The sequence below is a fragment of the Nerophis ophidion genome, linkage group LG15 (assembly GCF_033978795.1).
Source record: "Nerophis ophidion isolate RoL-2023_Sa linkage group LG15, RoL_Noph_v1.0, whole genome shotgun sequence".
Classification (NCBI taxonomy): Eukaryota; Metazoa; Chordata; class Actinopteri; order Syngnathiformes; family Syngnathidae; genus Nerophis; species Nerophis ophidion.
In genome coordinates, this window is record NC_084625.1 from 9,711,781 (window position 1) to 9,738,847 (window position 27,067).

Consider the following 27,067-nt stretch of genomic DNA (forward strand, 5'->3'; position numbering starts at 1 on the left):
TTTTGTCAAAAACACAAAATATGTAATATTTTCCTTCAAAAAATGTTTAAAGTGGAATGTTTGGGGTGCAGTAATTGCAATCTTAAATAAGTCAATAATTAATGACATCATTTATTTTAATACATTATTATATTTGAGCAATGACAGCTTTTGAAAAAAAAACACTGAAATTCTTGGCAATCCAAAAGGGGCCCACTCATAAAATTGTAAAACATGTTTTTCATTAATTTTTTTGTTCTCTAGATCAACTTCAAATCTATCCGTCGATTATACATATTTATTATTTCTTTGTGTTTTGTTTTTTTTGTTTGTTTTATGCACTTTTTGTCAAAGAAAACTTTGGGGTTTTTTTGGACACAAAATATGCCTCAAAAACATATTTTAAAGTGGAATATTATATGTGAAGTTTTTGGAGCCTTAAATATGTCAATAATTCATAACAACGTTCACTTTATTTTGTTTTATTTTTTTTAAGAGAAATGACTATTTTTAAAACAAGTCCCACTAAAAGTCTTGGCTTCCATAAAGGTGCTAAAAATAAGTCATATATTATTTTTTTTTACTTTGAATGCTTAGATCCCAGATCAACTTCAGATCTATCCCTCCAAGTGTTAGTTTTTATTAATGCACTTTGTGTAAAACCATTTTAAATTTTATTTTTAACGTGAAGTAATTGGAGTCTTAATTGGTTAATAACTAATAACATAATTGATTTTAATACATTATTATTTTTGAGCAAAAACAATTCCACTGAATTTCTGGAGGATCCGAAAGGGCCCGACTCATAAAAGTGTTAAAAATAAGTCTTACACTTTGTTTTTGTTGACTTTCACCGCTTAAATCTTTACATCAACTTCAATACTATCCAATGAGTATACAATATTATCGGCCAATAAATGCGTTAAAATGTGATATCAGAAATTATCTGTATCGGTTTAAAAAAGTAAAATGTATGACTTTAAAACGCTGCTTTACGGAGTGGTACACGGACGTAGGGAGAAATACAGAGCGCCAACATATCTCCAGAACACGTGCTGAATGTGGCTTGGTATTGTCATGCTGAAATAAGCAGGGGCGTCCATGAAAAAGACGGAGCTTAGATGGCAGCATATGTTGTTCCAAAACCTGTATGTACCTTTCAGCATTAATGGTGCCTTCACAGATGTGTAAGTTACCCATGCCTTGGGCACTAATGCACCCCCATACCATCACAGATGCTGGCTTTTCAACATTGCCTCAATAACAGTCTGGATGGTTCGCTTCCCCTTTGGTCTTGATGACACAATGTCGAATATTTCCAAAAACAATTTGAAATGTGGACTCGTCAGACCACAGAACACTTTTCCAATTTGCATCAGTCCATCTTAGATGGTCTCGGGCCCAGAGAAGCCGGCGGCGTTTCTGGATGTTGTTGATAAATGGCTTTCACTTTGCATAGTAGAGCTTTAACTTGCACTTACAGATGTAACAACAAACTGTATTTAGTGACAGTGGTTTTCTGAAGTGTTCCTGAGCCCATGTGGTGATATCCTTTAGAGATTGATGTCGGTTTTTGATACAGTGCCGTCACAGTCCTTCAATGTTGGTTTCCGGCCATGCCACTTACGTAGAGTGATTTCTCCAGATTCTCTGAACCTTTTGATGATATTATGGACCGTAGATGTTGAAATCCCTAAATTTCTTGCAATTGCACTTTGAGAAACGTTGTTCTTAAACTGTTTGACTATTTGCTCACGCAGTTGTGGACAAAGGGGTGTACCTCGCCCCATCCTTTCTTGTGAAAGACTGAGCATTTTTTGGGAAGCTGTTTTTATACCCAATCCTGGCACCCACCTGTTCCCAATTAGCCTGCACACCTGTGGGACGTTCCAAATAAGTGTTTGATGAGCATTCCTCAACTTTATCAGTATTTATTGCCACCTTTCCCAACTTCTTTGTCACGTGTTGCTGGCATCAAAATCTAAAATATGTTGTCTTTGTAGCATTTTCAACTGAATATGGGTTGAAATTGATTTGCAAATCATTGTATTCCGTTTATATTTACATCTAACACAATTTCCCAACTCATATGGAAACGGGGTTTGGAGACTAGAATAAAAAAAAGACCTGCAGGCTGCACACTTTGGACACCCCTGCGTCAGACAGATATTAAAGTGCATAATTGTAGCTGTCGTCTCCTCTCCTCTTTTTTAATCCTCTGACATGACAGCCGCGCTCGGCTTCTGCAAAATACATGGCGGCGTGTATTACAGCCTGCACTTAGGAGCATTTAATAATTACTAAGGCCACGCTAATAAGATAGTCCGGTCCTAAATGCTGCCTCGCGTATTCATGAGGCAGTCAGCCATCTTGTTCCACGCAGCGTCACCCTTGAAGGGTTTCGCAATTTGTTTTCCGAGCGGCGTCCTGGAACGCCAACGTCCACCGCAGAGGACGCGGCGTCTCAGGAGGGGTTGTGACGCGCCGTCTTTCCCGATGACGACCGGCGCTGTTTATGCCACGCGACGCCTCGGGGGAAGCTTTTAAAAATTTCATGGCATCAACATCAAAGGTGGGATCAGATGTGAAACAGTACAGGGGCCCCTGGCGGCTTCTTATGAGGCCCTTTACCACCTAATGTCAAAAAAGTCCTCGCATGAAATATTTACGGCCGGGCATAATTCAAATATTTATAACATACATTAAAAGCCATTAGCTTCAAAAATAAACACTCGGCGGGCTCCTCCAGTGTGTGTGTGTGTGTGTGTGTGTGTGTGTGTGTGTGTGTGTTGTGTAAAACACGGGACTTGACATGCTGATGCTTTAAGTAGCGGTGCCGACCTGGGCGTGCTCTCACTCGGTTAACATCAACGTTGTGCTTGTCTCCTTTCATCGCTCACTAACTTTTATATCAGCACGAGGACACCAGACCCCAGCATGACAAACAAGGAGCGGCCCTTAAAAAGAGGATTATTAATCTGATGCCATGAAAATGTGCCCCCCAAGTGTGGAGATGGGCAAATATTTAGACTTGGGGGCCACGTTGAGAGAAAAAAGTGTCTAGGGGGCCCTGAGAGAGCTTGAGGAGGTTGAGGTGGGCGGGGTTGTATATTTTAGCGTCCCCTGAAGAGTTAGTGCTGCAAGGGGTTCCGGGTATTTGTTCTGTTGTCTTTATTTTTTTAATTTTATGAATTATATTTATATAGCGCTTTTTTCTAGTGACGCAAAGCACTTTTACATAATGAAACCCAATATCTAAGTTACATTCAAACCAGTGTGGGTGGCACTGGGAGCAGGTGGGTAAAGTGTCTTGCTCAAGGACACAACAGCAGTGACTAGGATGGCGGAAGCGGGGATCGAACCTGCTGAGATGAGGTGGCAACTTGTCCAGGGTGTGCCCCGCCTTCCGCCCGATTGTAGCTGAGATAGGCACCAGCGCCCCCCGCGACCCCAAAGGGAATAAGCGGTAGAAAATGGATGGATGGATGGGATGGAACCTGGAACGCTCAAGTTGCTGGCACGGCCACTCTACCAACCAAGCTATACCGCCCCACAATTTTTTATTGTTTATGTTGTGTTACGGTGCGGATGTTCTCCCGAAATGTGTTTGTCATTCTTGTTTGGTGTGGGTTCACAGTGTGGCGCATATTTGTAACCGTGTTAAAGTTGTTTATACGGCCACCCTCAGTGTGACCTGTATGGCTGTTGACCAAGTATGACCTTCATTCACTTGTGTGTTTGTGTAAAAGCCGCATATATTATGTGACTGGGCCGGCACGCAAAGGCAGGGCCTTTAAGTTTTATTGGTGCTCTGTACTTTTAGAAACCGATACCGATAATTTCCAATGCCCCCGAGTGTAGAGATGGGCAAATATTTAGACTCGGGGGCCATGTTGAGAGAAAACAGTTTTCTAGGGGGCCCTGAGAGAGCTTGAGAAGGTTGAGGTGGGCGGGGTTGGGGTACAAACGGGGGGTGTATATTTTAGCGTCCCCGGAAGAGTTAGTGCTGCAAGGGGTTCCGGGTATTTGTTCTGTTGTCTTTATTTTTTTCATTTAGTGAATTATATTTATATAGCGATTTTTTTCTAGTGACTCAAAGCACTTTTACATAATGAAACCCAATATCTGAGTTACATTTAAACCAGTGTGGGTGGCACTGAGAGCAGGTGGGTAAAGTGTCTTGTCCAAGGACACAACGGCAGTGACTAGGATAGCGGACGCGGGTTTTGAACCTAGAACCCTCAGGTTGCTGGCACAGCCACTCTACCAACCGAGCTATACCGCCCCATATTGGGTAATTTTCCGACTAATATTCTACTACACAAACACAACGCTGAAACATGTTTTTTGATGACATTTATGTCAGTGTAGCGGTTGCCCTCTAGTGGGTTCTCCTGAACACCACACACTGGCACGAGAGCCCCGAATGCTGGATTCAATAATGTTTTATTAAGTCCAAGCACCCGACTTTTCACCCTAAGTCTCTCTTGCTGCTCTGTTCTGCTCTCCAGCGTGTGTCTTTATCTCTCTCCAACTCCAACCACGTGTCTCGGGCCGGCTGCTGCTAATAAGGGTGACAGGTGATTGTATATCCAATCCCAGCTGGGCAATCTACACACCTGCCGCTGGCTTCGAGGCTGGTCTTTACACACCTCGCTACGCGGCAGGCCCGCAGACCACGTCCCCCTCCACAGTCAGGTTGTGACGTTGATTTGACCGTTGAAATTTAGTCATTTCCCGACTAATATTCTACAACACAAATACAACGTTGAAACAACATGCTTTTTGACAGCGTTTAATCAACGTTGAGTTCTGACGTTGATTTGACCACTGAAATGTGTTCACTTTCCAACTAACATTCCACAAGACAAATACAACGTTGAAACATGCTTTTTAACGACATTTATTCAATGTTAAGTTGTGACGTTGATTTGACCCTTAAAATTTGGTCATTTCCCGACTAATATTCTACAACACAAATACAACATTGAATCAACATACTTTTTGACGACATTTATTCAATGTCAGTGTAGCAGTTGCCCTTTAGTGCAGTAGTCCCCAACCACCGGGCCACAGAATAATTTTTTATTAATTTTTATTTATTTATTTTATTATTTTTATTTTTTTATTTTTTATTAAATCAACATAAAAAAACACAAGATACACTTACAATTAGTGCACCAACCCAAAAAACCTCCCCTTTTTCATGACAAAGAAAAAAAAAGAGAAAAAAATAATCCCCCCCATCCCACGTCTCTCCAGCCGGCTGCTGCTAACGAGCGACAGGTGATTAGATAACTAGGCCCAGCTGGGCAATCTACTCACCTGCCGCTGGCTTCGATGCCTTTCCTTACACACCCTGCTCCGCGGCAGGCCCGCAGACCACGCCCCCCTCCACATTCAGCTTGTGACGTTGATTTGACCGTTGATATTTGGTCATTTCCCGACCAACAACATGGATCCAACGTTACACATCAACGTTGTTTCAACTTACAAATACGACTATATTGCAACCTTGTTTCAAAGTCACTTTTAAAGGATGTGTATGTTTTATCAACGTTGTATCGATGTCTAGCGCCTGCTGGGATGATGCTGAAAAGTATTGTTCGACAACTGTACAAGTGTGTGTGTGTGCGTGCGTGCGTGCGTGCGTGCGTGCGTGTATGTGCTAAACATAGACGATGCATGTCTGAGCAGGCACTTTGAAGCAGAGTGGTGCGTTCAGGGTCACTTGTTCCTCCCCAAGCTGATGCAGCCGTTGAAGGGGAGTGCCTTACGCTCATTTGCCTTGTTGTCGTCGACCCCCCTTCTTAAAAAAAAGGCCTATCTGGTCTCCGGTGACTCTACATATTTACTAATGTACTCCAGATGCGCGGCCAGAATAAATATTACCTCCTGCTGCCTCCCTCAGCATCTCCCCATTTAGAAAGTTGTGTGTGTGTGTGTGTGTGTGTGTGTGTGTGTGTGTGTGTGTGTGTGTGTGTGTGTGTGTGCGTGTGCGCGCGCGTGTGTGCGTGCCTCCACAGTGTCAGTCCACTCCTCGTCCGGATGGACTTAAAAGCATCGCACAACACAACTCACTACATAGGAGCAAAATGTGCTTTTATTGTGAAAGGACTTGAATGGTCATCAAAGTTGAGAGTGACTGAATATTGTCTTTAACAATGGAACATTCAAGTGTAAAAATAACAATAACACACTTTTAATATTTGTGATTAAGCGTGCAAGTGTAAAAAGAAGTTACTTTGATGGTCACTTCCTGCCTACGTCACGTCACTTCCTGTGCAGTTTCTTGTTGTTCTTCCTTTCGCTGAGGCCGCTGCTTCTTCTTCTTTTTTTTTTTTTTTGGGGAGTAAAAAAGCCAAAGACCAAGCCTTTCCCCACACAGTCTGTCTTGTGGCTCGTCGGGTAAAATGCAAGAAGGTTAGAATTAAAAAAAAAAGTAAAATGTTAATAAAAGCAGAAAAAAATAAAATAAAATTTAGTAGTTAGATCTTTTTATGTCGACATGAAAGTGAAACATGATTACGACCCGTCCGCCGAAGATAAGCTCGCCCCGGGTGTTTGAAAAAAAAGCAGGCTTTGCTACACGTCTTAAAATCACGCTCTGCCTACAAGGCCTGCACTATTAAATACATTTTAATCATGGTTTGGGCTGCCATGATTAAATGAGGGGGATGCTCAACGACATTTAACCCTTGGGGGTCCCACAAATGTGGGGAGTTTTTAAAGCCCCTGGGGACCCGATTGGGTTTCAGCCATAAAAGTCTTAAAGTAAGTCATATTTTTTACTTTAAACACTGAAACACCAAGAATTTTACTTGGATTTTGTTTGACATGTCATTACTTAAAAGAATAATAACGAATCAAAATCAATGTTGTTATGAAATATTGACCTATTTAAGGCTCCAATTACTTCACATCAAATATTGCATTTTGACATTAAACAAACAAAAAAAGCATGAAAAAAATAATAAAAACATATAACTGACAAATGGATCTAAAGTTGGTCTAGAGATTTAAGCATAAAAAAAAAATGTATGAATTATTTTTTTAAACTTTTATAAGTGGGATCTGTTTGAAACCTAAAGGATTTTAGCAGGATTTTTTTTTTAAATGTCATTATTCAAAAAATAGTCATGAGTCCAAATCAATGTTGTTATGAATTATTGACCTATTTAAGGCTCCAATTACTTCACATCTAATATTCCACTTTGAAATATTTTGAGGGTAAGTATAACATATTATGTGTGTTTGCCATAAAAAACAAAGTTTTCTTTCAAGTTAAAAAAACAAAAAGCAAGAAAAAAATAATAAAAACATATAATTGACAGATAGATATAAAGTTGGTGTAGAGATTTTAGCGTAAAAAAACCCTCAAAATGTATTAATTATTTTTAAAGGTTTTATAAGTGGGATCTGTTTGGATCCTGAAAAATTTTAGCGGGATTTTTTAAAAAATGTCATTATTCAAAAAATAATAATGAATCAAAATCAATGTTGTTATGAATTATTGACCTATTTAGGACTCCTATTACTCCACATCTAATATCCCACTTTGTAATATTTTGGGGGTAAATATAGCATATTTTATGTGTTCGCCATAAAAAAAACAAGTTTTCTTTTAATTTAAACAAACAAAAAAGCATGAAAAAAATAATAAAAACGTATAATTGACAGATAGATGTAAAGTTGGTCTAGAGGTTTAAGCGTAAAAAAACATTTATGAATTATTTTTAAAACTTTTATATATCTGTTTGGATCCGGAAGGATTTTAGTGGGATTTTTTTTTTAAATGTCATTATTTAAAAAAAATGTAATCAAAATCAATGTTGTTATGAATTATTGACTTATTTAAGGCTCCAATTACTTCACATCAAATATTCCACTTTGTAATATTTTAGGGGGTGAGAAATATTCCATATTCTGTGTGTTCGCTACATAAAACTTATTTTTAACTCTTTTATGAGTGTTTTTGCATCCCCAAGAATTTTAATGTAATTTTATTAAACGTGTCATTGCTTAAAAAATAATAATGAATCAAAATTTTGCTTTGAATTATTGACCAATTTAAAGCTCCAATTACTTCACATCAAATATTCCACTTTGAAATATTTTGGGGGGGGGAAATATTCCATATTTTGTGTTTTTGCCATAAAAATGTTATTTTAAACACTGTTTTGAGTGGGATTCTTTTAGATCCCCGAGAATTGTAATGGGATTTATTTTCTTTTTTTTTTACCTGTCATTGCTTTAAAAATAATAATGAATCAAAATCAATGCTGTTATGAATGATTGACATATTTAAAGCTCCAATTACTTCACATCTAAAATAGTACTTTGAAATATTGTTGGGGGAAATATTCCATAGTTTTGTGTTTGCCATAAAAAACGAGGTTTTGCCCAAAAGGGCATAACAAAAGTAAAACTTGATATCAGCAGACAGACCTGAAGTCGATTCAGAGATTTAAGACTTATATTAATTGACATTTTCGTGACTGAGACCCTTGCGGGTCCCAGGGACCAAACTTGAAGGCAGCACTGAAAGTAAAAAAAAATCTATATTTTGTGTTGGTTTTGAAAGTGAGAAATATTAAAATGGCCCCGCATGCTTTGTTTTTTCTTTGTATGCGGCCCTCAGTGGGAAAAGTTGGGACTCCCCTAATCAACATGTAATATTTAGTAGTTTTCAGCTATTTTTTTGCAAAATAGATAAATATTAGAATTGCCCCCGCATCCTTTGACTTTTCGTTATTGGGCCCCTGGTGAAAAAAGTTTGGACACACCAGTTATAACTGATCCTTGTGATTGGACTTAGAGTTAGACTTAGACTTACACTTAGACTAATAAATAAATATTAAAATGGCCCCCGCATCCTTTGAATTTTTGTTATGGGGCCCCTGGTGAAAAAAGTTTGGACACACCAGTTATAACTGATCCTTGTGATTGGACTTAGAGTTAGACTTAGACTTACACTTAGACTAATAAATAAATATTAAAATGGCCCTCGCATCCTTTGAATTTTTGTTATGGGGCCCCTGGTGAACATTTTTTACACACACCTGTTTTAACTGATCTTGTGATTAGATTTAGACTTAGATTAATAAATAAAATATATAATATCAAAATGGCCCCCGCATCCTTTGAATTTTTGTTATGGGGCCCTTAGTGAAAAAAGTTTGGACACACCTGTTTTAACTGATCCTTGTAATTAGACTTAGACTAAGTCTAATCACAGGCATCAGATAAACCAGGTGTTGAATTTTTGTCATGGGACCCCTGGTGAAAAAAGTTTGGACACACCTCTAAACTGATCCTTGTAATTAGACTTAGACTTAGACTAAGTCTAATCACAGACTAAGTCGAATATAAGTCTAAGTCCTTGTGATTAGACTTGGACTAAGTCTAATCACAGGGATCAGTTAAAACAGGTGTTGGATTTTTGTTATGGGGCTCCTGGTGAAAAAAGTTTGGACACACCTCTTTAAACTGATCCTTGTGATTAGACTTAGACTTAGACTAAGACTGATAAATAAAATAAATATTAAAATGGCCCCCGCATCCTTTGAATTTTTGTTATGGGGCCCCTGGTGAAAAATGTTTTGTAATATTGATTTATTTTGTAAAAAAAAAAAAAAATTTCTGATAGATTTTATATATATATATATATATATATATATATATATATATATATATATATATATGTATATTTATTAAGGGGCCAGTCTCTTTGAAAGGAAGGACTCCTGAAGATCTGTCTCCCTTCACAGAGTCTTAAATCTGATCTCTTGTGATTGGCCTTCAGCATTTAAAAAAAATAAAAGTAATCTTTGGTCCGCTCCAACACAAAGTTGGGATGTTTTTGTTCAGCTAGCTTAGCATTAGCATCTTGACTGTGTCAATGTGTGTAAAAAAAACAAACATTTTTCATGTTGTTAATATGGGGTATTATGTGTAGAATTTTGAGGACATAAGGGAAATTATTCAATTTTGGAATAATAAGCGGCATTTTCGGGCACTTTTGGCAAGTTTTGGGGGGCGTCTAGTCTGGTTTTAGCGGGCGCAGGCGGGCAGGCAGGCCTTGTTGTGAGAGAACCCCTAAGTAAGATTGTTCTTTCTCGACTCTCCCCATGCAGACACACCATCCTGAGAAGCCACTTTTTCCTACCACAGGAAGCCCAAGAGAGCACGATAGCTAGCAGTGTGACAGGCAAACTGAACCCTGGCCTTTTATATCCTGCCAGGTTTGAGAAGTTGGACATCACCCCTAAAAGCGCCCAGAAGATTAAGCCCGTTCTGGAGCGCTGGATGGCCGAGGCTGAGGCCCGCCACCGGTCCGGCATGCAGAACCTGACCGACTTTATCGGCAGCGAGCCCTCCAAAAAGCGCAAGCGCCGGACCTCGTTCACCCCGCAGGCGCTGGAGATCCTCAACGCCCACTTTGAGAAGAACACGCACCCGTCGGGACAGGAAATGACGGAGATAGCCGAGAAGCTCAACTACGACCGGGAGGTGGTGCGCGTGTGGTTCTGCAACAAGAGGCAGGCCCTCAAGAACACCATCAAGCGCTTGAAACAGCCCGACATGGGCCTGGCGGGGGCGTCGCCCGTGGACCCGCTGGGGGACGCCCTGGACGACCTTCCCAAATAAACGAGGACGACAAGATGGCGGACGGACCCACGGAAGCTTTGTGTTGTCTTTGTGATTCCCACACTTGTCGTGTACATGAAGCCCCGACCAGAGCGGACTCCAGACTACAATGTGATGTAAAAACTGTTGTCCTTTATTTAGCAAACACGCCGCTTCTTCGTTACCAAAGCCTTCTTTGACACTCCATCTTCTGCCTTTCAACGTTGGCAACGGATTTTTATTTTTATTTTTTTTTTTTTACTGCAAATGATGCTAACAATTTCCATCCATCCATCCATTTTCTACCGCTTATTTCCTTTGGGGACCCGGGGGGCGCTGGTGCCTATCTCAGCTACAATCGGGCAGAAGGCGGCGTACACCCTGGACAAGTCGCTACCTTATCGCAGGGCCAACACAGACAACTTTCACACTCACATTCACACATTAAATAAAAATGCGCGGGCAAAATTTGTGTTTAAAAAACTAGTAAAGCAAAAAATATTTCTGCACTGAATTTATCTGCATTTTACACTTCATTTTTATTTTCATTTTTATACCAAAAATAAGTGTGTGAAAATTCACTGTGAAAAAAATATAGTGCAGAAATATTCGTTACTTCACTGAACTTTTTAGACTTAATGTTTAATTTATTATATTTTTATGCATTAAATTCAGTATGTCATAATTCAGTGTATAAAAATCCCCCCAAAAATTCAGTCGAATATAATTCATTGCAAAAATATTTCAAAAGTTATTTCCTTACTTTTACAGTTCTAACAAGAAAATTGTTTTTTTGCACAGAATTATTGTATACTGATTTTGTATTTTTATACAATTCAGTGTATAAAAATGATATGTAAAAAAACAAAAAATTGGTGCAGAACACTTTTTTTTATGTTCATTGAATAAAAATGTGCGGGCAAAAATGAGTAAAGCAACAAATATTTCTGCACTGAATTTATCTGCATTTTACACTTTTTTTTATTTTCATTTTTATACAAAAAATAAGTGTGTGAAAATTCACTGTGAAAAAAATATAGTGCAGAAATATTCGTTACTTCACTGAACTTAATGTTTAATTTATTATATTTTTATGCATTAAATTCAGTATGTCAAAATTCAGTGTATAAAAATCCCCCCCCCCAAAAAATTCAGTCGAATATAATTCATTGCAAAAATATTTCAAGTTATTTTCTTACTTTTAGAGTTCTAACAAGAAAATAGTTTTTTGCACAGAATTATTGTATACTGATTTTGTATTTTTATACAATTCAGTGTATAAAAAACTATATGTAAAAAAAAGATTGGTGCAGAAAAGTTTTTTTTTTTATGTTCATTGAATAAAAATGTTCGTGAAAAAATTAGTAAAGCAACAAATATTTCTGCACTGAATTTATCTACATTTTACACTTTATTTTTATTTTTACACAAAAAATAAGTGTGTGAAAATTCACTGTGAAAAAAATAGAGTGCAGAAATATTTATTACTTCACTGAACTTTTTAGACTTAATGTTTAATTTTATATATATTTTTTTTTATGCATTAAATTCAGTATGTCATATTTCAGTGTATAAAAATCCTCCAAAAATTAAGTCGAATATAAAATATTGGTGCAGAAAAGTTTTTTTTTATGTTCATTGAATAAAAATGTTTGGGCAAAATTTGTGTTTAAAAAACTAGTAAAGCAACAAATATTTCTGCACTGAATTTATCTGCATTTTACACTTAATTTTTATTTTTATTTTCATTTTTATACAAAAAAAAATAAGTGGGAAAATTCACTGTTAAAAAAATAAAGTGCAGAAATATTCATTACTTCACTGAACTTTTTAGACTTAATGTTTAATTTATTATATTTTTATGCATTAAGTTCAGTATGTCAAAATTCAGTGTATAAAAATCCCCCAAAATTTAGTCAAATATAATTCATTGCAGAAATATTTCAAAAGTTATTTTCTTACTTTGAGTTCTAACAAGAAAATTGTTTTTTTTGCACAGAATTATTGTATACTGATTCTGTATTTTTATACAATTCAGTGTATAAAAAAGTACATGTAAAAAAAAATTGGTGCAGAAAAGGTTTTTTTTTTGTTCATTGAATAAAAATGTGCGGGCAAATTTTGCGTTTAAAAAACTAGTAAAGCAAAAAATATTTCTGCACTGAATTTATCTGCATTTTACACTTTATTTTTATTTTCATTTTTATACAAAAAATAAGTGTGTGAAAATTCACTGTGAAAAAAATAGAGTGCAGAAATATTCGTTACTTCACCGAGTGTTTGATGTATTGTATTTTTTATGCATTGAATTCAGTTTGTCAAAATTCAGTGTATAAAAAATCCATCGTAAAAAAAATTAAGTCTAATATAAATCATTGCAAATTATTTCTTGCTTCACTGAATTTTTTTAAACTGAATTTTTACACAGTAAAAAGAAAATAGTTTACAAGAATTCAGAGGAAAAAAATATATATATTTGTTTAAAAATATAGTGTAAAACAAGCCAGTGCAGAAAAGTATTTTTTGTAGGAATTTTAAACCAACAAACGAAAATTTTAGCACTATTTTTACACAAAATTCTTATGCACTGAATAGAATTGTATTTAGTGTAAACATCAGTGTAAGACAAATCTGTAAAATAAAAAATCAGTCTAAAAATTTGTGCAGAAAAGTATTTTTGATAGTTTTATAGTTCCTACAAAAAAATAATTCCGCACTGATTTTTTTTTAAATAAATAAATGTATCATTTTTTTTTTTTTACACTGAATTTTTATACAATTATTTTTTACACTGAATTATTTTGCTCAGGATTTTTACGTCCTAAAAATGTAATTCAGTGCAAAAACAATTAATTGTATAAAAATGTGAAAAAATAATCAGCACAGAAAAATATATTTTGGTAGGAATTCTAAAACTAACAAAAATACTTTTCTGCACCAATTTTTAAACTGATTTTTTTTCTCTCCACATAATTTTCATACACTGATGTTTACACACTAAATAATTTTTAATTCAGTGGAAAAAATCAGTGAATAAAAAATTATGTGTAAAACAATTTAGTACAAAACAATTAATTGTATAAAAATTAAGTTTAAAACAATTCTGTGCAGAAAATTATTTTTGTAGGAACTGTAAAACTAACAGAAAATATTTTCTGTAGCAATTTTTGGAACTGTTTTTTTATACACTGATTTTTTTTTTGCACATAATTTCTTTACATTGATTTTCTTAAACACTAAAAAAACGTATACTTATGTATTCAGTGTAAGAAATCATTGTATCAAAATTCAGTGTTTTGTAAAAACCATAAAACTAACATGAAAAAAACTTTTCTGCACAAATTTTTTTACACAGAATTGTTACACTGATTTGTATAAAAAAAATACAAATTCAGCGTAAAAAGAATTCTGTGCAAAAAGGTATTTTTTTGTTAGAACTCTTAAAGTAAGAAAACAACTTTTTTGCACATTTTTTATGAATCTAATAGACTGAATTTTTGTATAAAAATACAATTCAAAAATGATGCAGAAAAGTTTTTATATTTGTATTTTTATACAAAAGTTTTGTGTATTAAAATTTAGTGTAAAAATAGTGCAAAAAAGTTATTTTCTTAATTTTAGAGAAAAATATTTTTTTTGTTAGGACAATGAAACTAACTTCTCTGCACCGAATTTCTGTACTCTGATTTTGTACACACTGAATTTTTGTATGAAAATACAAATTCTGTGTAAAAAATGGATCAAAAAAGTTTTTAAATTTGTATTTTTATACAAAAATTTTGTGTATTAAAATTCATTATAAAAATATTTCAAGTTATTTTCTTACGTTTAAGAGTTCCAAGAAGAAAATAGATTTTTGCACAGAATTATTTGATACTGAATTTTGATACAATATACTGTATAAAAATCGTGTGTAAAAAAAAAATGTCATAGTTTTGTAGTTTCTACAAAACAAATACTTTTTCTGCACTAAATATTTTTATTTTAAAACTAATTAAAAAAACATTTCTGCACAAGTTTTTTTTTACACAGAATTGTATAAAAAATACAAATTCGGTGTAAAAAGAATTCGGTGCAAAAAAACTATTTTTTGTTAGAACTCTAAAAGTAAGAAAACAACTTTTTGCAATTTTTTTATGCTGAATCTATTAGACTGAACTTTTGTATAAAAATACAATTCAAAAATGATGCAAAAAAGTTTTTACATTTTTATTTTCATACAAAAATGTTGTGTATTACAATTCAGTGTAAAAATAGTGCAAACAAGTTATTTTCTTACGTTTAGAGTTCTAACAAGAACATAGTTTTTTGCACAGAATTATTTTATACTGTTTTTGTATTTTTATACAATTCAGTGTATAAAAATTATGTGTAGAAAAGGTTGTTTTTTTTCCTGTTAGTTTCTTAGTTTCTACAAAACAAATACTTTTTCTGCACTAAATATTTTATTTCAAAACTAATTAAAAATAAACTTTTCTGCAGAAGTTTTTTTTACACAGAATTGTATGAAAAATACAAATTCGGTGTAAAAAGAATTCTGTGCAAAAAAAGTATTTTTTGTTAGAACTCTAAAAGTAAGAAAACAACTTTTTTGCCACATTTTTATGTTGGATCTAATAGACTGAATTTTTGTATAAAAATACAATTAAAAAATGATGCAAAAAAAGTTTTTAAATTTTTATTTTCATACAAAAATGTTGTGTATTACAATTCAGTGTAAAAATAGTGCAAACAAGTTATTTTCTTACGTTTAGAGTTTTAACAAGAAAATAGTTTTTTTGCACAGAATTAGTGTGTACGATTCAGTGTATAAAAATTATGTGTAAAAAAGGTTGGTTTTTTTTCATGTTAGTTTTGTAGTTTCTACAAAACAAATACTTTTTCTGCACTAAATATTTTTATTTTAAAATTAATAAAAAAAACCTTTTCTGCACAAGTTTTTTTTTACACCGAATTGTATAAAAAATACAAATTCGGTGTAAAAAGAATTATGTGAAAAAAAGTATTTTTTGTTAGAACTCCAAAAGTAAGAAAACAACTTTTTTGCCACATTTTTATGTTGAATCTAATAGACTAATTTTTTGTATAAAAATACAAAAAAAGTTTTTAATTTTTTATTTTTATACAAAAATGTTGTGTATTACAATTCAGTGTAAAAATAGTGCAAACAGGTTATTTTTTTACGTTTAGAGTTCTAACAAGAAAATAGTTGTTTGCATAGAATTATTGTTTACTGATTTTGTATTTTTATACACTTCAGTGTATAAAAATTATGTGTAAAAAAAGGTTGTTTTTTTCCTTTTAGTTTTGTAGTTTCTACAAAACAAATACTTTTTCTTCACTAAATATTTTTATTTTAAAATTAATTAAAAAAAACTTTTCTGCACAAGTTTTTTTTTACACAGAATTGTAAAAAAAATATACAAATTCGGTGTAAAAAGAATTCTGTGCAAAAAAATTATTTTTTTGTCAGAACTCTAAAAGTAAGAAAACAACTTTTTAGCAATTTTTTATACTGAATCTAATAGACTGAATTTTTGTATAAAAATACAATTAAAAAATTATGCAAAAAAGTTTTTACATTTTTATTTTTATACAAAAATGTTGTGAATTACAATTCAGTGTAAAAATAGTGCAAACAAGTTATTTTTTATGTTTAGAGTTCTAACAAGAAAATAGTTTTTGCACAGAATTATTTTATACTGTTTTTGTATTTTTATACAATTCAGTGTATGAAAATTATGTGTAAAAAAGGTTGGTTTTTTTCCTGTTAGTTTTGTAGTTTCTACAAAACAAATACTTTTCCTGCACTAAATATTTTATTTTAAAACTAACTTAAAAAAAACTTTTCTGCACAAGTTTTTTTTACACAGAATTGTATGAAAAATACAAATTCGGTGTAAAAAGAATTCTGTACAAAAAAAGTATTTTTTGTTACAACTCCAAAAGTAAGAAAACAACTTTTTAGCAATTTTTTATGCTGAATCTAATAGACTGAATTTTTGTATAAAAATACAATTAAAAAATGATGCAAAAAAGTTTTTACATTTTTATTTTTATACAAAAATGTTGTGTATTACAATTCAGTGTAAAAATAGTGCAAACAAGTTATTTTCTTACGTTTAGAGTTTTAACAAGAAAATAGTTTTTTTGCACAGAATTAGTGTATACTGATTTAGTATTTTTATACACTTCAGTGTATAAAAATTATGTGTAAAGGTTGTTTTCCTGTTAGTTTTGTAGTTTCTAAAAAACAAATACTTTTTATGCACTAAATATTTTTATTTTAAAACTAATTAAAACAAACTTTTCTGCACAAGTTTTTTTTCACAGAATTGTAAAAAAAAAAATACAAATTCGGTGTAAAAAGAATTCTGTGCAAAAAAGTATTTTTTGTTAGAACACTAAAAGTAAGAAAACAACTTTTTAGCAATTTTTTATGCTGAATCTAATAGACTGAATTTTTGTATAAAAATACAATTCAAAAATGATGCAAAAAAGTTTTTACATTTTTATTTTTATACAAAAATGTTGTGTATTACAATTCAGTTTAAAAATAGTGCAAACAAGTTATTTTTTTTACGTTTAGAGTTTTAACAAGAAATTAGTTTTTTGCACAGAAGTATTGTATACAGATTTTGTATTTTTATACACTTCAGTGTATAAAAATTATGTGTAAAAAAGGTTGTTTTTTTCCTGTTAGTTTTGTAGTTTCTACAAAACAAATACTTTTTCTGCACTGAATATTTTTATTTGAAAACTAATTAAAAAAAACTTTTCTGCACAAGTTTTTTTTTACACAGAATTGTATAAAAAATACAAATTCGGTGTGAAAAGAATTCGGTGCAAAAAAAACTATTTTTTGTTAGAACTCTAAAAGTACGAAAACAACTTTTTTGCAATTTTTTTATGCTGAATCTAATAGACTGAATTTTTGTATAAAAATACAATAAAAAAATTATGCAAAAAAGTTTTTACATTTTTATTTTCATACAAAAATGTTGTGTATTACAATTCAGTGTAAAAATAGTGCAAACAAGTTATTTTCTTACGTTCAGAGTTCTAACAAGAAAATAGTTTTTTGCACAGAATTATTTTATACTGTTTTTGTTAGTTTTGTAGTTTCTACAAAACAAACATTTTTTCTGCACTAAATATTTTTATTTTAAAATTAATAAAAAAAAAACTTTTCTGCACAAGTTTTTTTTACACAGAATTGTATAAAAAATACAAATTCGGTGTAAAAAGAATTCTGTGCAAAAAAGTATTTTTTGTTAGAACTTTAAAAGTAAGAAAACAACTTTTTTGCAATTTTTTTATGTTGAATCCAATAGACTGAATTTTTGTATAAAAATACAATTAAAAAATGATGCAAAAAAGTTTTTACATTTTTATTTTTATACAAAAATTTTGTGTATTACAATTCAGTGTAAAAATAGTGCAAACAAGTTATTTTCTTACTTTTAGAGTTCTAACAAGAAAATAGTTTTTTGCACAGAATTATTTTATACTGTTTTTGTATTTTTATACAATTCAGTGTATAAAAATTATGTGTAAAAAAGGTAGTTTTTTTCCTGTTAGTTTTGTAGTTTCACCAAAACAAATACTTTTTCTGCACTAAATATTTTTATTTGAAAACTGATTTAAAAAAACTTTTCTGCACAAGTTTTTTTTACACAGAATTGTATGAAAAATACAAATTCGGTGTAAAAAGAATTCTGTGCAAAAAAGTATTTTTTGTTACAACTCTAAAAGTAAGAAAACAATTTTTTTGCAATTGTTTTATGCTGTATCTAATAGACTGAATTTTTGTATAAAAATACAATTAAAAAATGATGCAAAAACGTTTTTTTAATTTTTATACAAAAATTTTCTGTGTTACAATTCAGTGTAAAAATGGTGGAAACAAGTTATTTTCTTACGTTTAGAGTTCTAACAAGAAAATAGTTTTTTTGCACAGAATTATTGTATACGATTCAGTGTATAAAAATTATGTGTAAAAAAGGTTGTTTTTTTCATGTTAGTTTTGTAGTTTCTACAAAACAAATACTTTTTCTGCACTAAATATTTTTATTTTAAAATTAATAAAAAAAACACTTTTCTGCACAAGTTTTTTTACACAGAATTTTTATACACCAAATTCTTGTATAAAAAAAAAAAATTCAGTGTTACATTTTTTTTTTTCTGTACCTTGGATTTATACACACTGAATTTTAAACACATTTTGCTCACAAATGTTTACTCGATGAAATTGTCAGCATCATTTCATGTCAATGAATTGAAACCTAAAAAAAATGCAGTTGCAGAAATGGAGTGTGAGCAAAAGCTTTGGCCACCAGGACACAAACGGACGTGCGGCGTAAAAAGCAAACCAAATGAAAAGAGGATTTACCAAAGTTTGTTGCATCCAAGAATACTTTTCTAGTGTAAATGTGCTGCACATTTCTACATTTCTACCTGCAGACGGACGCCTGAAGTCATCATTTCCCTCCTCCTGCATCCTCCTCGTGTAAATATTCCCCACAAATGACGCTGACGAAAAGGATTATTTGTGTTCCACCTGACTTTGTACGACTTTTACAGAGCTTTCTCAAAGATTTCATGCCACTGTCTCCCAGCGCAGAGCAGAAGACGACCACGGTGATAAAGATAAAGAAGGTGAGCTCCCGAGTCGTCCCGTTGCCAAAGTCTTGATAGCCAAAGAACATCATCTCAAGGACTGACTTTCCGAGACCTTCTCTTTTTCTAACCTCCACCGCTCACTCTTAACGAACCAAAAAAGAAAGGAAAAAAAAAAAAAAACACCAATAAATAAACATGTCGAGCAGCTGCATTGTAAATCCTTAGCGTCGCCATGGCAATATGTAAACAAACAAAGAAAGCATGGAATATTTCAACAAAACCCTTTAAAAGTTCATTTCCTTTCACTTTCGGTTCCTTTTCGCCTCAACTTCTTGTCTGTTCTTTCTTTCTACTCACATCTTTGAATCTGAATGATTACAAAATATTTGACTCCAGAACTTTCACCTCAAATTGTTGCTGATTTTTGCCCAGAAAGACTGTAACATTTTTCATTTTACAGTCCAATGCTGCTGGGAAACATGCTTGTTGTTTTTACAGTGCGCCACTGTCATTGAAAAACTGTTATTTTTACGCTAAAATTCAGTTTTTTTCTTTCCATCCATCCATTTCCTACCGCTTATTCCCCTTGGGGTCGCAGTAAATTGAAAAAGTGTACCATGTTTTTCACACGTAAAGAAGTCTTTTACCCTAAAATTCTGGCAACTTAGCTGCCAGTTTTTTTTTTTTTTACTGTAATATCGACACTTTTACAGTGCTTTACTGTAAATCAAGAAACTACTTTTGTTTTTTTTACGTTAAAACTCAACTGATATGTCACTTTTTTTTGCCGTAAAACTTAAGCTGGATGTTTTTACCTTTTTTTATTTATTTATCTATTTTTTTACATTTAATTTTACCGTGAAATCTACAGTTTTAGAGTGCATTACTGTAAATGGAAAAATGGTAGCACTTTTATTTTTACAGTAAAATTATGGCAACTGAGCTGCAAGTTTTAGTTGTTTTTTTTACCATAAAATCCACAGATATTTTTACAGTAAATTGAAAAACAGTATCATTTTTATTTTCACGCTAAATTTGTCGCCTCTCCTGCCACTTTTTTTTTTTACTGTAAAATATACATTGTCGTTTTTACAGTGCATTACTGTAATTTTAAAAGCTACTATTATTATTTTTATGGTACAATTGTGTCAACTGAAATGCTACTTTTAATTTTTTTACAGTAAAACCTACGCTTGTTGTTTTTACAGTGTGCCACTGTAATTGAAAAACTGTTATTTTTCACGGTAAAATTCAGTTTTTTTTCTTTCCTGCACTGTAAATTGAAAAAGTGAACCATGTTTTCACATGTAAAGAAGTCTTTTACCCAAAAATTCTGTCAACTAACTTTTTTTTTTTTTTTACTGTAGTTCGGCAATTTTACAGTGCTTTACTGTAAATTAAGAAACTACTTTTTTTTATTTTTACGGTAAAACTCAACTATTATGTCACTTTTTTGCAGTAAAAGCTACGCTCGTTTTTTTTACAAATGTTTTTTTTTTTTTTTACAGTGAATTTTACTGTGAAATCTACAGTTGTTTTAAAGTGCATTACTGTAAATGGAAAAATGGTAACAATTTTACTTTTACAATAAAATTCTGGCGACTGAGCTGCAAGTTTTAGTTAATTTGTTTTTTTTTTTAACCCTAAAATCCACAGATATTTTTACAGTGCATTACAGTAAATTGAAAAACAGTATCATTGTTACTTTTACGGTAAATTCCATCGCCTGTCCTGCCACTTTTTTTTTTTACAGTAGACTATACATTTGTCACTGTAATTGGAAAACTGTTATTTTCACGGTAAAATTAAGTTTTTTTCTTTCCTGCGCTGTAAATTGAAAAAGTGAACCATGTTTTTCACACGTAAAGAAGTCTTTTACCGTAAAATTCTGGCAACTTAGCTGCCAGTTTTTGTTTTTTACTGTAAAATCGACACTTTTACAGTGCTTTACTGTAAATCAAGAAACTACTTTTGTTTTTTTTACGTTAAAACTCAACTGATATGTCACTTTTTTTGCCGTAAAACTTAAGCTAGATGTTTTTACCTTTTTTTATTTATTCATCTATTTTTTTACATTTAATTTTACTGTGAAATCTACAGTTGTTTTAAGTGTGTTACTGTAAATGGAAAAATGGTAGCACTTTTATTTTTACAGTAAAATTCTGGCGATTGAGCTGCAAGTTTTAGTTAGTTTTTGTTTTTTTAACCCTAAAATCCACGGATGTTTTTACAGTGCATTACAGTAAATTGAAAAACAGTATCGTTGTTATTTTTATGGTAAATTCCATCGCCTGTCCTGACAGTTTTTTTTTACAGTAGACTATACATTTGTCACTGTAATTGGAAAACCGTTATTTTCACGGTAAAATTCAGTTTTTTTCTTTCCTGCGCTGTAATTTGAAAAAGTGTACTATGTTTTTCACACGTAAAGAAGTCTTTTACCCTAAAATTCTGGCAATTTAGCTGTCAGTTTTTTTTTACTGTAAAATCGACACTTTTACAGTGCTTTACTGTAAATTAAGAAACTACTTTTGTTTTTTTTACGTTAAAACTCAACTGATATGTCACTTTTTTTGCCGTAAAACCTAAGCTAGATGTTTTTACCTTTTATTTATTTATTTTTTTACATTTAATTTTACCGTGAAATCTACAGTTGTTTTAGAGTGCATTACTGTAAATGGAAAAATGGTAGCACTTTTATTGTTACAGTAAAATTCTGGCAACTGAGCTGCAAGTTTTAGTTAGTTGTTTTTTTTTGCCCATAAAATCCACAGATATTTTTACAGTAAATTGAAAAACAGTATTATTGTTATTTTCACGGTAAATTTGTCGCCTCTCTTGCCACTTTTTTTTTTTTTTACTGTAAAATATACATTGGCGTTTTTACAGTGCATTACTGTAAATTTAAAAACTACTATTGTTATTTTTATAACAATAGTAGTTAGTAGTTAGTAGTAGTATAATTGTATAATTGTGTCAACTGAAATGCTACTTTTGTTTTTTTTTACTTTAAATCCTACGCTTGTAGTTTTTACAGTGTGCCACTGTAATTAAAAAACTGTTGTTTTTTTCCTGCACTGTAAATTGAAAAAGTGAACCATGTTTTCACATGTAAAGAAGTCTTTTACCCAAAAATTCTGACAACTAACCAGTTTTTTTTTTTTTACTGTAAATTCGGCAATTTTACAGTGCTTTACTGTAAATTAAGGAACTACTTTTTTTATTTTTACGGTAAAACTCAACTGATATGTCACTTTTTTTTTTTCCGTAAAAGCTAAACTAGTTGTTTTTACAAAAAAATTTTTTTTTTTTACGGTGAATTTTACTGTGAAATCTACAGTTGTTTTAAAGTGCGTTACTGTAAATGGAAAAATGGTAGCAATTTTACTTTTACAGTAAAATTCTGGCGACTGAGCTGCAAGTTTTAGTTTTTTTGTTTTTTTTTACCATAAAATCCACAGTGCATTACAGTAAATTGAAAAACAGTATCATTGTTATTTTTACGGTAAATTCCGTCGCCTGTCCTGACAGTTTCTTTTTTTACATTAAAATATACATTTGTTGTTTTTACAGTGTGCCACTGTGATGGAAAAACTGTTATTTTCATGGTAAAATATATTTTTTTTCCTTTCCTGCACTGTAAATTAAAAAAACGTATAATGTTTTCACATATATAGTCTTTTACCCTAAAATTCTGGCAATTTAGCCGCCAGGTGTTTTTTTTTTTGCCATAAAATTGACACTTTTACAGTGCTTTACTGTAAATTAATTTGTTATTTTTACGGTAAAACTCAACTGATATGTCACTTTTTTTGCTGTAAAACCTACGCGAGTTACATTTTTTTTTTAACTGTGAAATCTACAGTTGTTTAAGTGCATTACTGTAAATGGAAACATGGTATCACTTTTATTTTTACAGTAAAATTCTGGCGACTGAGCTGCAAATTTTTTTATATATTTTTTTCCTCCTAAAATCTTCAGATATTTTTACAGTGCATTACAGTAAATAGAAAAACAGTACCATTGTTGTTTTTACGGTAAATTCCGTTGCCCGCCCTAACAATTTCTTCTATACTGTAAAATATACATTTGTCATTTTTACAGTGCTTTACTGTAAATGGAAAAACAACCATTGTTATTTTTATGGTACAGTTGTGTCAACTGAGCTGCTACTTTTATTCATTTTTTTAAACCTACGCTAGTTGTTTTTATAGTGCATTACTGTTATTTGAAAAACGATACATAAATATTTTTACCGTGAATTTGCCAGAATTTTACTGTAAAACCTACAGTCGTTGTTTTTACAGTGCATTACTGTAAATGGAAAAAACTTAACATTTTTCGTTACAGTAACATTCAAGTGACTGAGCTGCTGTTTTTTTTGTTTTTTTTTACTGTAAAAGCTACTGGGTAATTTTACAGTATTATGATCACCTCAAATAAGCCAATTATTCATGTTCCTCCCCTTCATTCTTGTTGACATTTGAGCTTAATCAAAATGTGAAAAAAGCAGAAGTTGTAGTTCCACCTTGGAGCAGATGTATTCTATATTTTGTTCAGTAATATTCTCTTAGGTCTCACCTTATCAAAAAGTAATGAAGTTTGGGAAAATTATGTAATTATTTTTTATTTATTTAAGTCGCACCTGAGCCTGCTACTCCGGTCATTGAATTTTGAGATCAACGATTTAAAAAAAATTCTGTAACTATTAAAAAAAAAAAAAAGATTATATTTAAATGATTAATTAAATCAGCACTTATCAGAAACGACGGAAAAAAAGAGCAAAAACAGAAGTTTTCTTACATCGACACTGGAACCGGAAGTTGATATATGAAAAAAAAAAATTGTGGACTAGCTCGTTGAGAAAAATATTTAAAAGAAAACTGTGTAATATTGTTTCCTTTGTCTGAAAGACCAAGATCAAAAATGTATTTTTAATAAGTGAATGCATTTTTTCTATGTTGTTTTTTTTTTTAAATCCTACTGGCCAGAAGTTTTCACACATTGACACTGGAACCGGAAGTTGATATTTGGAAAAAAAATCTGCGGACTAGCTCGTTGAGAATCATTTAAAAAAATAGTGTAATATTGTATACTTTGTCTGAAAGACCAAGATCAAAAATGTATTTTTAATAAGTAAATGCATTTTCCTGTTGTTGTTTTTTTTTTTTTAATCCTACTGGCCAGAAGGTTTTACACATAGACACTGGAACCGGAAGTTGATATTTGAAAGACAAATCCGCGGAGTAGCCCGTTGAGAAAAAAACAAAAAAAACTGTGGAATATTGAAAGACAAAGATAAAAAAATTACTTTTAATAAGTAAATGCGTTTTTTCTATGTTTTTTTTTTTTTTTTTTTTAATCCTACTGGCCAGTCCGCGGTCTTGTTTTGAAATAGCGACTTCCGGTTCTGGTGTCGATTTACGTAAAAACATGTTTTTTTTTTCTGTGTTTCGTTTCTACTGAATTGTTGTTTTAGTTTTTTTGTCATATAAACTATAAAATCCAAAAAATCCAACCGTGTTTTAGATGGAGTTTGATCCAAAACGTAGACTGACTCAGCAGGCTCGTCTTTAACCTCTTCCTGTTTTGTTCTCAAGGGGGCGGGGCCTACTTCAAATTCCCTTCCTGTATGTCAGGGGTGTCCAAAGTGCGGCCCGCGGGTCATTTTAAAAATACAATTGAAGAAAAAAAAATTACAACAAAAGGCGTAATGAAAGAGCAAACAGGTGGAATGTAACAATAAAATGTTGCAATGTTTACTCGAATTACACAAAGCTGCCATGCAGGCTGTTTCTTTCTTTTAAAAATAATAATGAATCAAAATCTTGCTCCAAAATAAAATCACTTTAAATATTCCACTTTGAGATATTTTTGGGGGGAAATGTTGCATGTTTTGTTTCCCATATATTAACAACAATACAACTTATAATTGATGGATAAATCTGGCGGTGATCTCGAGATTATTGTGTTAAAAGTAAACAGTAAAAAAAAACTATATATAATTTGTTTTTAAACACTTCAACTTTTTGATTCCGATAATTTTAATGTGATTTGTTTGTAAGTGTCATTGCTTGAAAATTTAAAATTAAATAAAACCAATGGTGTTAAGAGTAATTGACCTTTTTAAGGCTCCAATTCTTATATAATCTCAAATATTCCAGTTTAAAATTTGATTGGGTGAAAATATTGCATATTTTGTGTTTTTTTCCATAAAAAACTGGGTTTTCTTTGACAAAAAGCGCATACAACTTAAATCTTTAAAATGTTATATTGACAGAATGACCATTTAAAACTTGAAAAATAATACAAATGATAATAGTGAATAATGACACATTTTTAATATTTTTTTGACCAAAATCCTATGGAGACTGAGTGGAGGCCTAAATGTATCTTTTTTATACATATATTGTATTGGTTTTTAAAATAAAATAAAAATATCAAAATGGTCCCCGCTTGCTTTGATTTTTCAGTGTGCGGCCCTCAGTGGAAAAAGTTTGGACACCCCTGCTGTATGTGCACCTGTCACTCACCTCACCTGCAACATCAACATCACCGCAATGCAGAAATGTGCAATTATTGATGTCGGTCCTAAACAACTCCAACACAAAATTGAGTTTTACTGGGAATGATTTTGTATTTGTTTATGTTTTGTATTGACTTTGTCCGTGCTCGACCAAAGCTCTCTTTATTATGCACACTGTACAGAAAAATCACTTCATGATGTTGACAATCTTTCAAAAAAAAAAAAAAAAAAATGACAGCAGGTTTTACCTCACATGTCTTTTTTAGTTGTATTCATTTTTGTCTTGCGTCCTGAAAATAACTTTGTTTGCTCTTTATCAGACTTGGAAATTGAAATTATTGTCTCTCAACTAATTGATTTTTATGTCAGCAGTCTCGAAACCAAAGCCCAACATTTTTTCTAAAATGAAATGTAATTATTATTGATATATGGCGCAGTATGTTTGGTCAGTTTTGAGCTGCACTCTTGTGTTTTTTTTAAGCTTCAAGTCCGCCTCACTGATTTGTACCATACAATTAGTAATAAACAACTTGTTTGACATGAAATGTTCTTGACGTATTCCTTTTTTGACATCACTTTGTATCATTTTATGTTTTTGTGTAGAAGCATGTTGAATAAATACAAGAAATAGTCTATATTATATGTATTTATATATATATAATATGTGTTCATATTATGATTTTATGGAGGAAAATTTATATTCATCAAGATATTGTATTTTGAAAAAATCCATCCATATTCTTCTGCTTATCCGAGGTCGGGTCGCGGGGGCAGCAGCCTAAGCAGGGAAGCCCAGACTTTTCTCTCCCCAGCCACTTCGTCCAGCTCTTCCCGGGGGATCTTGAGGCCTTCCCAGGCCAGCCGGGAGACATAGTCTTCCCAACAAGTCCTGGGTGTTCCCTGTGGCCTCCTACAGATCGGACGTGCCTTACACACCCCCTTAGGGAGGCGTTCGGGTGGCATCCTGACCAGATGCCCGAACCACCTCATCTGGCTCCTCTCGATGTGAAGGAGCAGCGGCTTTACTTTGAGTTCCTCCCGGATGGCAGAGCTTCTCACCCTATCTCTAAGGCGGAGGAAACTCATTTCGGCCGCTTGTACCCGTGATCTTATCCTTTCGGTCATGACCCAAAGCTCATGACCATAGGTGAGGATGGGAGCGTACATCGACCGGTAAATTGAGAGCTTTGCCTTCCGGCTCAGCTCCTTCTTCACCACAACGGATTGATACGGCGTCCGTGTTACTGAAGACGCCGCACCGCATCTCACCATCCACTCTTCCCTCACTCGTGAACAAGACTCTGAGATACT

At 32.5% G+C, this 27,067-nt stretch overlaps 1 protein-coding gene and 1 long non-coding RNA gene across 2 annotated transcripts in view; both read left to right on the forward strand.

Moving 5' to 3' along the window:
* Positions 1-10,973, forward strand: part of pou6f2 (POU class 6 homeobox 2) — a 251,573-nt gene extending 240,600 nt beyond the window's left edge. The window contains exon 10 of the mRNA XM_061921483.1: positions 10,116-10,973. Coding sequence (XP_061777467.1) covers positions 10,116-10,629 — 514 coding nt within the window. The 3' untranslated portion in view covers positions 10,630-10,973. The remainder of the gene's footprint in view (positions 1-10,115) is intronic.
* A 7,598-nt stretch (positions 10,974-18,571) lies between these two features.
* Positions 18,572-26,294, forward strand: LOC133569823 (uncharacterized). Its single transcript, XR_009809920.1, has 3 exons — positions 18,572-19,117; positions 19,192-19,266; positions 25,704-26,294. It is a non-coding gene; the product is annotated as an uncharacterized LOC133569823 (long non-coding RNA).
* Positions 26,295-27,067: the final 773 nt, after the last annotated feature.